Source organism: Protopterus annectens, chromosome 2.part1, assembly GCF_019279795.1.
Source record: "Protopterus annectens isolate FY-2018-M chromosome 2.part1, PAN1.0, whole genome shotgun sequence".
Classification (NCBI taxonomy): Eukaryota; Metazoa; Chordata; order Ceratodontiformes; family Protopteridae; genus Protopterus; species Protopterus annectens.
In genome coordinates this window covers 1,850,145,480-1,850,158,337 of record NC_056729.1, presented here as the reverse complement: position 1 = coordinate 1,850,158,337, position 12,858 = coordinate 1,850,145,480, and the positions used below count along the sequence as shown (strand labels likewise).

Below are 12,858 nucleotides of genomic sequence, written 5' to 3'. Positions count from 1 at the left end.
TAATGACCCACTATCAAGCAAGTGAGTGATTAGAGATCTGGGCACCTGGGTTGATTACTCCATTTTCTTTGATCTCTAGTAGCTGACTGCTTTTAAGAAATCCTTTTACATCTCACAACTGACTGCTAAAGACATCTCTTCTAAAATCAAGGAAGTTAATGTTTCCTTATTCTCTGCCCTGTTCCAGACATGTTGCAAAATATAATGCACCATTTGGCATGTGTATTACTATGCACAATAAAAACTTGAAAAAACTGCATAGATTCCTAACAAAACAAATTCTGGCCTCAAAATCCTTAGCTTCCAGGAAAGACTGGAATCCTTGTTCCTGTACTCATATAGGCTCCTGTAGGAAATCTGTGTCTTGCTTACTATGCCTGCAGAGATCCTGTTACCCTTTGCCTGCAGGGATCTTGCTATCCTTTGCCTGCAGGGATCCTGTTATCCTTTGCCTTCAAGGATCCTATTATCCTTTGCCTGCAGGGATCCTGCTATCCCTTGCCTGCAGGGATCCTTCTATCCTTTGCCTTCAGGGATCCTGCTATCCTTTGCCTTCAGGGATCCTATTATTCTTTGCCTGCAGGGATCCTGCTATCCTTTGCCTTCAGGGATCCTATTATCCTTTGCCTGCAGGGATCCTGCTGTCCTTTGCCTGCAGGGATCCAATTGTCCTTTGCCTGCAGGGATCCTGCTATCCTTTGCCTGCAGGGATCCTGCTATCCTTTGCCTTCAGGGATCCTATTATCCTTTGCCTGCAGGCATCCTGCTGTCCTTTGCCTGCAGGGATCCTGCTATCCTTTGCCTGCAGGGATCCTGTTGTCCTTTGCCTGCAGGGATCCTGTTATCCTTTACCTGCAGGGATCCTGTTATCCTTGCCTTTCTTTTTCTCACTCAGTCAAATAGTATATCAAATACCAGAACAAAAGAGATCAACCTACATCAGAAAATAAATAAAACAAGATGGAGGGAATGATTCATCACCTAGTACCTCCCTCTCTATTGAAATAAGCTTTCCCTACAGATGAAGGAATCCAATTCCCTGCTGTCCTTCAAACATAGCTTGAACAACTGGATGGGTACCCTTAAATTTATTCCAGGACTTAACAGGCCTTGTCCTCCTTAGAAGGAGCGGTGAAGCCTGAGCATAGTTATTGGCAAATCGCACATGGCCTCTGGTCAAACTGCCTTGTATACCCTATGATGCCATGATATGTAGTCTGCAGGAAATCCAGTCTGGTATCTCATGTAATGATTTTTGCATGCAATGATGGTCAGTGTGGTAAAATGTGGAATTAATTACAAGTATACTGTTACCAAGAGTAGCTGGAAGAACATAAAACTGTTACTTTTTACCTGTTAGAAATTTGACTCCATTCCTTGGTCGTGAAAGTGAAGAACATACAGGAGGCATGTTTGGAACATATAAGCTGACAAAATGCTGCATCTGGTGCTAGTACCGGGTATATATCAGTACCCCGGAAATCTGTGTCTTCAAAGAGCTGAGCAATGCATTCTGGAACAAACATAATACATTATTAAACAGTAGTACATTGTCAACAATATGTCTAAGTGTGAAGAGTTTCTGTCACTGTTAAATCTTCATGGCCAGTGTAACTTCAAAACCATTAATTTAGGTATGATGCATCTCTTGTTCCACAAGGCAGAAATAAATTGTGCATAATGAAAGTGTGTTGTGGTTATAAGCTCACAAATCAGCATTAACCCCGGGATTCAGAAATGCTTAATGTGACGCCAAAGCCTCAACATAGGAGGTTTCCACATCATGAGAAGCTTCTTGAATTGTAATCTACTACTGAGGTTTACCCCTCATTGGGTCTCAGTGCAGAAAGTGGTCTCATGAGTGAACTCATATGCTAATGTAGCAGTTTGGGGAGTAGCTAATGCTAACTGGCCATGTGCTCACTCTGCAAAATGTTCACATTACCTGATTTTTTCACCCAAGCAATTCACAGAATGACTATTTTCTGTGGGGTGGTCATGGTGGTGCAGTGGTTAGCATTGTCACCTCACAGCAAGAGGTTCTCCAGTTCAATTCTCAGCTAGGGTGCCCTCTGTGCAGAGTCTGCATGTCCTCCCTGCAGTCATGTGGGTTTCCTCCAGGTGCTCCGATTTCCTCCCACATTCCAAAGACATGCAGTAGGTGGATTGGACACTCTAAACTGGCCGTAGGTGAGAGTGAGTGAGTGGTGCGAATGAACTATGGCTGGGCTAGCCACCCGGTGGTGTAAACCTTGGCTTGAGATGATTGTCACTGCAGAAGTGATACCCCAACCCCATGTGCAAAGATGAGAAATGGGGTTGAGGATGGATGGGTTCTTTTTTGTAAAATGTTACTACTGGAGGAGATGGTGACTAATATAAAATCACAGAGGTCACCAATTTCCTCCTTTGTGAATACCTGCAGTGCAACTAAGTTTAGCAAAGATGTGAGGGTGCAGGGTGTTAGTGTACATTTGTGTGTGTGCCTGTGTCTACAGGATCATGAATGAAGCTGTACGAGCGTGCATATGTGTGTGTGTGTGTGTGTGTGTGTGTGTGTGTGTGTGTGTGTGTGTGTGTGTGTGTGTGCGTGTGTCTGTGTGTTCAGTGTGCAGCTGGAATGCAGCCTACGTTACATTCTAACCCATAATACCTCACTTCCTCCTGTGTGCAGCTGGAATGTAGCCTACATTACATTTTTACCCATAATACCTCACTTCCTTCAGTGTGCAGTTGGAATGGAGCCTACTTTACATTCTAACTATAGAAGCAGAAGACTTTTTATGCACCAGAAAGATATGTTGTCAACTATCTGATGCAGATGGAATGCTTTCCTTGAAAATAATGTGTCTGATATAACAATGAAACTGCAAAGTGACTGCTCTTCTGACAGTGTAACTTGTTTCTGAATGTGCAGAAAGCTTTCCTTCTGTAAGCAAATTAGTGTCTTAAGCCTGCTGTTATATAAGGTGCAACTAACACTAGGTAAGACTGCAATCCAAATTGTAGCTTGCTACAGATCCCCCAACTTGCCCCACGATTCTCACTACACCTTTCTAAACATACTGGAAAATATTAAGATACAACCAAACACCCTAATACGGGATGATTTCAACTACCCTGCCTTTAACTGGGAAAACTACTCATGTACCAACACCTTTGCCCAACAGTTCTTGGAATTCATAAATTCCAACGCCCTGGATCAACTAATCCATTGTCCCACCAGGGGCTCCAATATCCTAGACCTGGTAATTACCAACATGGGAAATCGATGCTCCACACCTATGGTCACCCCCTCGTTGGTCAGGTCAGACCATAAGCTAATCACCTTAAACATCCACATCTCACCCCCACTCCCCAGTAAGGAAACCTCCATAAAAAACTTCTCCAAAGCCAACTTCATGCTACTCAAGTCAGAAGTGACAAACTTCATGACACCCATGCAGACGGAACTGAAAGTTCGACTGCTGAGTCCTACACTAAGGCACTGTACGAGCACATCCACTCATGCATGAATCGTGCCATCCCAAATAGAACCAAGATGCTCTCCTCCAAAAAAAGGAAACCAATCTGGTGGTCCCCTGCCATAAACATACAACAAAACAGAAGGAAGAAACTGTTGCAAAAAAGAAGAAAATCCCACAATGCAAAAAATTCCTTTACCAGCCTCAGTAAGAAGCTAAGATTCCTTGTACAATCCTCCAAAGCTAGTTATGAAAATAAAATTGCCAAAGATTCCTAGACAACCACAAGGCATTCTATAACTATGTCAAGAATCTAAATGGCAGTGCTCAGATCTGCTCTGAGCTAAAACAGAATGGCATTAAATATACTGATCCCAAGGATATTGCCAATATCCTGGCAGATTGATTCAGTACCAACTTCATCACCCTCTCACCCCCTAAACGGCCCATCTCAATACCAGAAGATTTCCAAATTCCGGTAATAATGGCCACACAGGTAAAAAACGCACTCTCCAAAGCTAAGAATACAGCATTCATGGGACCAGATGACATCCCGGGCTGTGTACTACATGAACTACAAAATGAACTGGCACCTTACCTAAGTGTCATGTTTAATCATACCCTCACCTCAGGCTTCATGCCCACTGAGTGGCGCACAGCTACACCACCTTGGATCCTGGGAACTACCTCCCCATCAGTCTGATGAGCCTGATCTGCAAGGCCATGGAACGTATTATCATGGAACTTATAAACAAAGATGTTGGCAACCTTCAAACACTGGACCCCACCGAGTTTGGGTTCGTGAAGGGCCGATCTTGTCTCCTGAACCTGATTGACTTCTTCGAATTAGTCTCCAGAGCTGTGGATGAGGGTAAGGCAGTCCACACAGCCTGTCTGGACCTTGCCAAGGCCTTTGACACCATCCCCCACTCTGGAATCATAGATAAACTTACTAAAATGGGCATTAATCCCTACATCACTCAATGGGTTGTTAACTGGCTTACTGACAGAACCCACACTGTAAAAGTAGCTGACTCCAAATCCAGCTCCAGACAAGTGACAAGTGGAGTACCTCAGGGTTCAGTCCTGGGACCGCTCTTGTTTGGCATCTACTTCTCTGAAGTACAGGCCAACAGTAAGGGACTCTGGCTAAGAAAGTTTGCAGATGATTGCATACTGGGAGCCATTACTGAATCCCCAAATGATGTGGATACTCTACAAAACGGCCTTACAGAAACAGATGCTTGGTGCCAGAGCCATGGGCTCAAGCTCAAAGGCCAAGAAATGTATAGTTATCCCCTTTGGGAAAAAAATATGTACCCGTGAATTACCACATAGTTGGCAGTACACTAAACACCAAAAGTGTGATAAGAGACTTAGGGACACAAGTGGACAGTGGTCTCACCTTCAATAACCACATCGCCACAACAGTCAGGAAATCCTTCTATGTGGTACACCTCATCACTAAGGGCTATTCATCCAGAAAAAAGGAGGTCATTGTCTCACTGTACTCATCCCTCATTAGACCCATTATAGAATAAAATGCCCCATTTGGTATGTGCCTCTCAAGACATCTGCAACAACTGGAAAGGCCGCAGAAATACCTCACTAAAAGAATCACGGGCCTAAAGCAGATGCCCTATGCTGACCACCTTAAAAAACTCCAGCTATACTCTGTCACATATTGTCTACTCAGAGGCGATCTCTGCTTAACATACAAGGCCATGTCAAACCCAGAGCTGTTGGACTTGCTACACTTAAAGAAATCCCAATCCCTCAGAGTCACATGCTCCAGGGATCTAGACCTTATCATCACAATAAACAAAATATGCTGGAGGGATAGGTTCCTGACCCAGAGACTTTCCAGACTCTGGAATAGACTGCCCATACATGTCAAGCAGAGCGCCTCCTTGGCCCTCTTCAAAAGGAACCTTGACGATTGGATGGGAGAAAGTTAATTCACCCTGGGGATCACGTCAGTCCCCCTGCTAGACAGAGGTCCAGGGAAGTAAATAGTGTAGGAAGAAATAGCCAGGGAATTGTTATGGCTAGGCTTGTTTCGGCCCTAGGGCCGATAGACTAGTACCAACCTATGAACATATGAACCTATAAGTTACCATGTTTCTAGATGGAGAGACAGTGGAAAGAAATACAGAATACAAAAGTGAATTTAAAATGCCAAAAGTTGCTATTTTCTTTTTATCACAAAAGAAATTGCAACGTTTTTATCTAAAGCATATCTGGAAATGACATTCGGTGCAAAATATGCATGCTTGAGAAGGTGCGAAGACCTCTTTAAAGATCAATGACCATAACAGGCACTGCAGTACCAGATGAAGCGGATTTAACTTGTACTGTGGTACACTAGCGTGAACGTAACTGAATTGCAAGGATTTTTTTCTCTTCTTTTCATCTACAGAAGTAGCAGCCATAATAATACCATCTTCCCACTGCGCACCTGCAGTCATCTTTTAATCCTCTTGTCTTGAACAGTGACATCATAGGTTCATAGATTAGTACTAGGCTAACTGCCCTTGCGAGCCATTTTAAGCCTAGCCAATTATCCCTTGTCAGACTCAAACCCTGCACCTTGTGTTTGCAAGGCAAACACCTTAACCATTAGGCCACCCTCCAATGAAACAACATTAAACATCCATTCAATTTACATTCATCAGCCATTTCATCTTCAAGAATGACACAGTGATGACCACACACTTACCACATGAGGCCATGTGCCAGTAAAGATGTGATACATTTGCTCACAAGAGAACTGTGATCTACTGCCAGATTTGAGACCTCATTTAGTCATTTTGTACAGCATTACTGGTAATTTTCTGCACAGTCTGGTGCATTAGTCTGTGCTAGGTTTGCACTAATGGCAACATTGTTGATTCTGTTCCAGGAGTTGTGCTTAAGTACTTTTTCTAACTGTATATACCTGTTTAAAGTTGTATTCCAGTAGTCTGGTACCTCAGTCTGTGGTGGGATTGTAGTGGTGACAGTATTGTGAATTCTGCTTCAGGATTTGTGCTTCAGTACTTTTTATAGGTATATATACCTGCTTAAAGTTTCAGTCCTGTGCCTTTCTGTTTACCTTGCTACTGTATTCACCTGTTCTTTGAGTGTGCCCCTCCCCACACTGAAACATTAAGCTAAACATTTCTGAAATTTTAACCACCGACTTGAACACTGGTACTGGCTTTATTTGATTGGATCCCTCTCTAGAAGGTCTGATTTATTTAACACAGAGATACACATCCAACCAGAATCTTTTGTTCAAGACTCTGTGAGGTGTGGGATATAAGCTTCTCATCAAAAGGGGACAAAATGCTTTTTATTTAAATTCTGCTTAAATATTTTTAGTTGCACTTAGAGTGACCTGTGTGAGGATATGTTTGTACTTCACTGCCTTTTGTCCATGGTTTAGCAAAAAAAGTCATCTGTCTGCATTTTTTAGTTTATTCTGGAACCTTAGTTCTCTAGTTGTGTGAAGATTCTGTATTACTGCAAGATTTTAGCACTTTTTATACATTTTAGTAAACTTGTGTTTCTATAAGTCGAATTACATGTAAAAGGTAGCTTATTTGTTTTTTAACCCAGTCTGTGGCCTCAGTCTTGTAGATTCTTTAACAGTTGTGGTAGGACTATGATCTACTGATAGATTTAAGCCTCATTTAGCTTTTTATTACAGTGTCACTGGCAAATGTCTGCATAGTCCGGTGCCTTACTCTGTGGTGGGCTTACAGTAGTGCCAGTACTGGGAATTCTGCTCCAGAATTTTGTGCTTCAGTACTTTTTATAGCTGTATATACCTGGTCCAAGTTACATTCCAGTGCCTTTCTGTTTATCATGTCACTGTTCTCCCTGTTCTTCGAGTCTGTCCAACCCACACTGAGCCCTTAAACTAAAGGTTTCTGAAATTCTAACTGTAGGACTAGAGCTCCAGTTTGAATGCTGTCACCCTTCTCTTGTTGCTGTGTTAAAATGCTGTCTCTCTGGCTTTGAATCTGTAAGGTAATCTAACTTCTAAAGTCTCTCCACCCACTCTTTCATTGCTGTTGCCTATTGTGAAACCTGTTTAAATACTTTCCCACCCATTGTTTTCAATATTGACCTTGACGGGTAGATGGGAAACAGAAAATTTACCTCGGGGATCATAGCAGTGGCTCTGCTGGACAGAGGCACAGGGAACTAATGGCTCTGCTGGTCAGAGGCACAGAGAACTAATCTAAGGGGATGACAAAAGCCAACACACTCTGGCTAGGCTTATAAATGCCTTTGGGCAGATAGCCTAGTACTTACCTATGAACGTATGAATATACCCCTAATAGTATGTTCCCACCCAGCAAACCAGTGTAGCACTTGAGTAAACATCCCTTGCTACAATTTGTCTCCTGCTCATTTTCTCAGAGATCCCATCTGCAAAGCACCTTCACCACAGCCTGAGGGAATCTTAAATTAATCCTGATCCATTCTTGGCAGAGTAGAGATTATTTTACTGTTTCCACTTCAGTTAACTGTCTAGAGTGCTGTTGCTTTGTTTTTTGCTTTATTTGTTGAGTTTGCCTTGAAATCATTCTAAAGGTACCTTATACTCGAAACTGCCTTGTCAAAGTAGTTTGTTTAAGTTGTTTTCTTGCAGCATTAGACTTACAGGGAAACATTCTGGGTGTTATTACATCAAGAGGTTAGGTGTCCCCTGTACAGTCACAAACACCCAGAAAGTAAATTGTATCTATAAAACTTCCCTTAGATCTGAAACCTGTTACTTACTGTGGCTAAAACAAAGTGATTGCACAGAGACAAGCTTAGAGCAACTTTGCACATTAAACAAAGCTACTATCTAATCTTAGCACATTCTAACCTAGTCTAATGCCAAACCCCACAGATCACCCAGTGGGACCTGTGTATAACCCAGTCCAAGACCTATAGTCAACCACCCAAATACAGATAGAGGCAAAACGAATCTGCAATTCCCAAATGTCTGAGTAGCCAGCTTGGTAGATATGGGCATCATAAGGCAATGTAGCAATTGTATTATGTTCACAGACAACCATTTTATCCTTAACCCATTACATCCGAGTTACTCCTGCAGATGTTTCTGTAGTTACATCCTACTAACGCCTCTAGACATCAAACATTGCTTGTTTATTTTGGATTAATGATTCCAAACCCATGCTACATACAAGTTATTATAAGATTTCTTCTTAAAGCTTACAGAATGGCAAATAAAACTGTATTGATATTTGACCTCTGTCTAGTGCAGGTAAAGAGATATTAATTGTTGTTCATATAATATTTATTTATATTGCCAAAAATGTCATAATTCTCTAAATATTGCAGCAAACAATTAGCACAGACAGAGCTGCTTAGTCTCATATGAAATCACTCAGCTGGATAAACAAAATACTGCTCTCAGTATGTGTATAACTTGAGTGGTTGCTGAGATATTAAGTTGCTTAGAAAATATTACAAACTTTATTGTCACTGTGTTTACTGTGACTTAAAAAATCCAGTTTAAGAACTAGAACCTAAAGAATACTACCACTATAAATCACTTTGTGCTGGAGTTTGCCATTTACACTTCTTTACTAACCCCTGTGGTGCCAGAGATACGTACATTTGCTTGAAATATGATGATATAATTTGATTCCTTCACAAAACGTAGCCAGCGCCCATTGGGACGTACAGTGCAAACTGACAGAGCTACACTGGAGGGAATGAGTTAAATAAACAAACCCAGTATGGGAACAGATGCACATGCACAATCTCAATGGAGGCAAAAATCTCGCATACAAACAAGGTTGTCAACAACATACACTGTACACCCACCAAACATGGTGTCCAGCATACATATAGACCAATTTATGCTGATGCACTAAAAAGCAATCCTCTCAAATGTCAAAGACCACCAAAGCTTATAAATGTCAATTCTTATCTTCTGCAGTTTCTAAAGCATGCACCAAAAGCAACACCAAACATCACACACATATCTACACCTAGTGGAGCCCCAGGAGCAAAGCCCATTGATTTCTTTGAAGCAGTCACTAGAGCCGTAGATGTGAGCAAGGTAGTGCACACAGACTATCTTGACCTTGCCAAGGCTTTTGATACCATCCACCACTCTGGAATTATAGATAAACTCACTAAACTGGCATAAATCCCTATGTCACAAGAATAGTGGCCAACTGGCTCACTGACAGAACCCACACAGTAAAAGTAGCCGACTCCAAGTCCGACTTCAGACCAGTGATGAGTGGAGTACCACAGGGTTCAGTCCTGGGTCCTCTCCTGTTCGGCATCTACTTCTCTGAAGTGCAGGCAAACACAGAAGGTCTTTGGCTAACAAAGTTCGCAGATGACTGCAAATTGGGAGCCATAATAGAATCACCTAATGATGTAGACATTATACAAAAGGGCCTTACAGAGACAGATGCTTGGTGTCAAAGTCATGGCCTCAAGCTCAATGCCAAGAAGTGCATTGTCATCCCCTTTGGGAAAAACTCGGTACCCATGAAGTACCACATAGGTGGTAGCTCACTAAACACTGAAAGTGTAATAAGAGACCTCGGGACACAGGTGGACAGTAGTCTCTCCTTTGATAACCACATCACTACAGGAGTCAGGAAATCCTTCTATGTGACACACCTCATCACAAAAGGGTTCTCCTCTAGAAAAAAGGAGACCATTGTTCCTCTCTACTCATCCCTCATCAGACCCATTATTGAGTACAATGCCCCGTTTGGCATGTATCTCACAAGACACCTACAACAATTGGAAAGGCCACAGAAATACCTCACTAAGAGGATTACTGGTCTCAAACAGGTGCCATACGCAGACCGATTCAAAAAACTCCAGCTCTACTCCATCGCATATCGCCTACTCAGAGGTGATGTCTGCCTAACATACAAAGCCATGTCAAACCCAGATCTGTTGGACATGCTACACTTAAAGAAATCACAATCTCTCTGAACCACATGCTCCAGGGACCTAAACCTTGTCACCACAATAAGCAGAACATGCTGGAGGGATAGACTCCTGTCCCAGAGGCTTCCCAAACTCTGGAACAAACTACCCATTTATGTCAAACAAAGCTCCTCATTGGCCCTCTTTAAGAAAAATCTTGACAACTGGATGGGAAATAGCTAATTCTCCCTGGGGATCACATCTGTCACACTGCTTGACAGGGGCACAGGAAAATAATTTTCTTGGGTGGCGAAAGCCAGGGAACCTTTTTGGCTAGGCTTATATAGGCCCCAGGGCCGATAGCCTAGTACCTACCTATGAACCTATGAACCATAAGGAAAGCCAACACATTACCCAGCACTCTTATGTGGACTCCATTGTACAACACACAGATGCCCCACTCCCCAGACTGAACAAGGAAAAGATGGGGGGAGGTTACTTATCTGGAGCCAGGAGCCGATAAGTTACACATGCACCCAAGTCAATACACCACATATACCAGTATGATTCTATCATATTCCATGTGGACGTTAATGACCTGAGATATATTTCCCTGGACTATATGAAGACAGATATTGTTGATCTGTCTAAATATGTGTCTCAGGCAGGTATGTGTCTTGCATTGAAAAGCATTCTACCTTCAACAGAGACAATGCCACAATATGAAAAAAGATGATTGACTTCAATAATTGGCTTAGCTTGGTTTAGTTTCTAGTATCTTTCGACGGGGATACAAGCCTTTATTTGGCAATGCCAAAATGACAGACCTACTGACATAGCAAATCAAACCTAAAATAAGCTAAATGGATTACTGCTCAATGCCAGGAGCCTAAACAAAAAACTGTGCACCCTACAAACTCTCTTCACTGTGGACAATATAGATATCTATGGAGTTACCAAGGCTTTTGTCATGCTGCCAGCCCAGCTATCTGAAATTTTGTAAATAATTCTATGTCATTTGTGAATACTGATATTATTTATACAGAACTGCATATTATGTACTGAGCTTCAAGACTGTAACCACAGCATACCCTGCTTGAACATAGAAGATTAACTTACAAAACTTCAAGAAAATACGTTTTAATTAAATGCTTTACAATTGTGCTAGAAACATTAGTTTCAGTGCAGCAAGGATACAGGATGTCGAACTAGTGCCTTCTGCATTGTTTTGTAAGTGTTTTATTGTTTTGATTTCCAAGATCTGCAAAGAACTAAGAGATATGTATTTCTTACACCGATATGTTAAATTCTATTAAGTCACTGCTTATCCTGGGGACTGAAGTCAGGTGACAAAGAGTGATGTTATCCAAGCTGGCCCATCAGTAATGTTTGATATTAATTTGGGAACTCTCTCAGAGAGAGACTGTGCATTTTGTATTTTGTCTTTGACCTGGAAACATCCACTCATCATCATCACCATCTGCACTTGCTCTGTAAATAAGATATTTGGCATAGTATCTCTTTTAGACATAGATAAGAATATAGTAAAGATCAGTTTAGATGTTTTCTCTATTTATTTGAGACTGTCCTGCAATGTTGCTTTAAACTACTTCCTGTGATTTTGAACTCTGAAGTAACTGTGTTGGATTTACTGAGTATTGTCTTGTTATTTTATTATTTATCATTAAATATATTTAAACCTATATTTGTGACTTGCCAATCCATTTGGTGACACTGTACAGGCCACTCCAATAGCCTTGTTCTTGGTCAGACTACCATTTGGATAATAGTAACATTATACAGTAGAATTGGACACCCTTTGTTAAGGGCCTTATAGTAGCTGATAAAGGTTTCTTCTGGCAGCTGGAACTATCTTACAGTCTGAGCAAAAGGTGGCATAGCTAGTATACCTGTGCCAGCATTTTCCAGGTGTGTGTGTGTGTGTGTGTGTGTGTGTGTGTGTGTGTGTGTGTGTGTGTGTGTGTGGGTGTGTGTGGGTGTGTGTGCATTTGTATATCAATCATATCTCAAAGTGTGTGTGTGTCAGTTACTTGGGCAGGGTCACAAAGCACTGGTTGGACAGAGAGGGAGTTGGAGGTCTTAGCTTGGCCACTCGGCTGAGATCTGGACCCTATAGCTGTGCCAGTGGGGAGTCTTATTGGGGATCTGGAGAAAGAATGGGAAACCAGCCCCAGACTGAATGACTGTGGTCTCTGTGTCCTCTTAAGGGAAATTATACTTTACTGTGTGTGTGGTTATGGATATTGTGGGGCCTCTGAGTACCCCAAGTTCATTAGGGAAAGAGAATATCCTAGTGATAGTAGATTATGCTACCAGCTACCCTGAAGTGGTGGATCTGTCCTCCATTGAGGCAGAAAAGGTGGCAAATGCTTTGTTAGATATTTTTAGCAGGGTAGGTTTCCCAAAAGAAATACTGACTGCCAGAGGTGCCAGTTTCATGTCAGACCTACTGGCTTGTCTGTGGAAA

General features: G+C 42.0%; 1 protein-coding gene across 1 annotated transcript in view; it reads right to left on the bottom strand.

Moving 5' to 3' along the window:
• Window positions 1-12,858, bottom strand: part of LOC122795049 (coagulation factor XI-like) — a 405,449-nt gene that overhangs the window by 323,097 nt on the left and 69,494 nt on the right. The window contains exon 3 of the mRNA XM_044063626.1: window positions 1,354-1,513. Coding sequence (XP_043919561.1) covers window positions 1,354-1,513 — 160 coding nt within the window. The remainder of the gene's footprint in view (window positions 1-1,353; window positions 1,514-12,858) is intronic.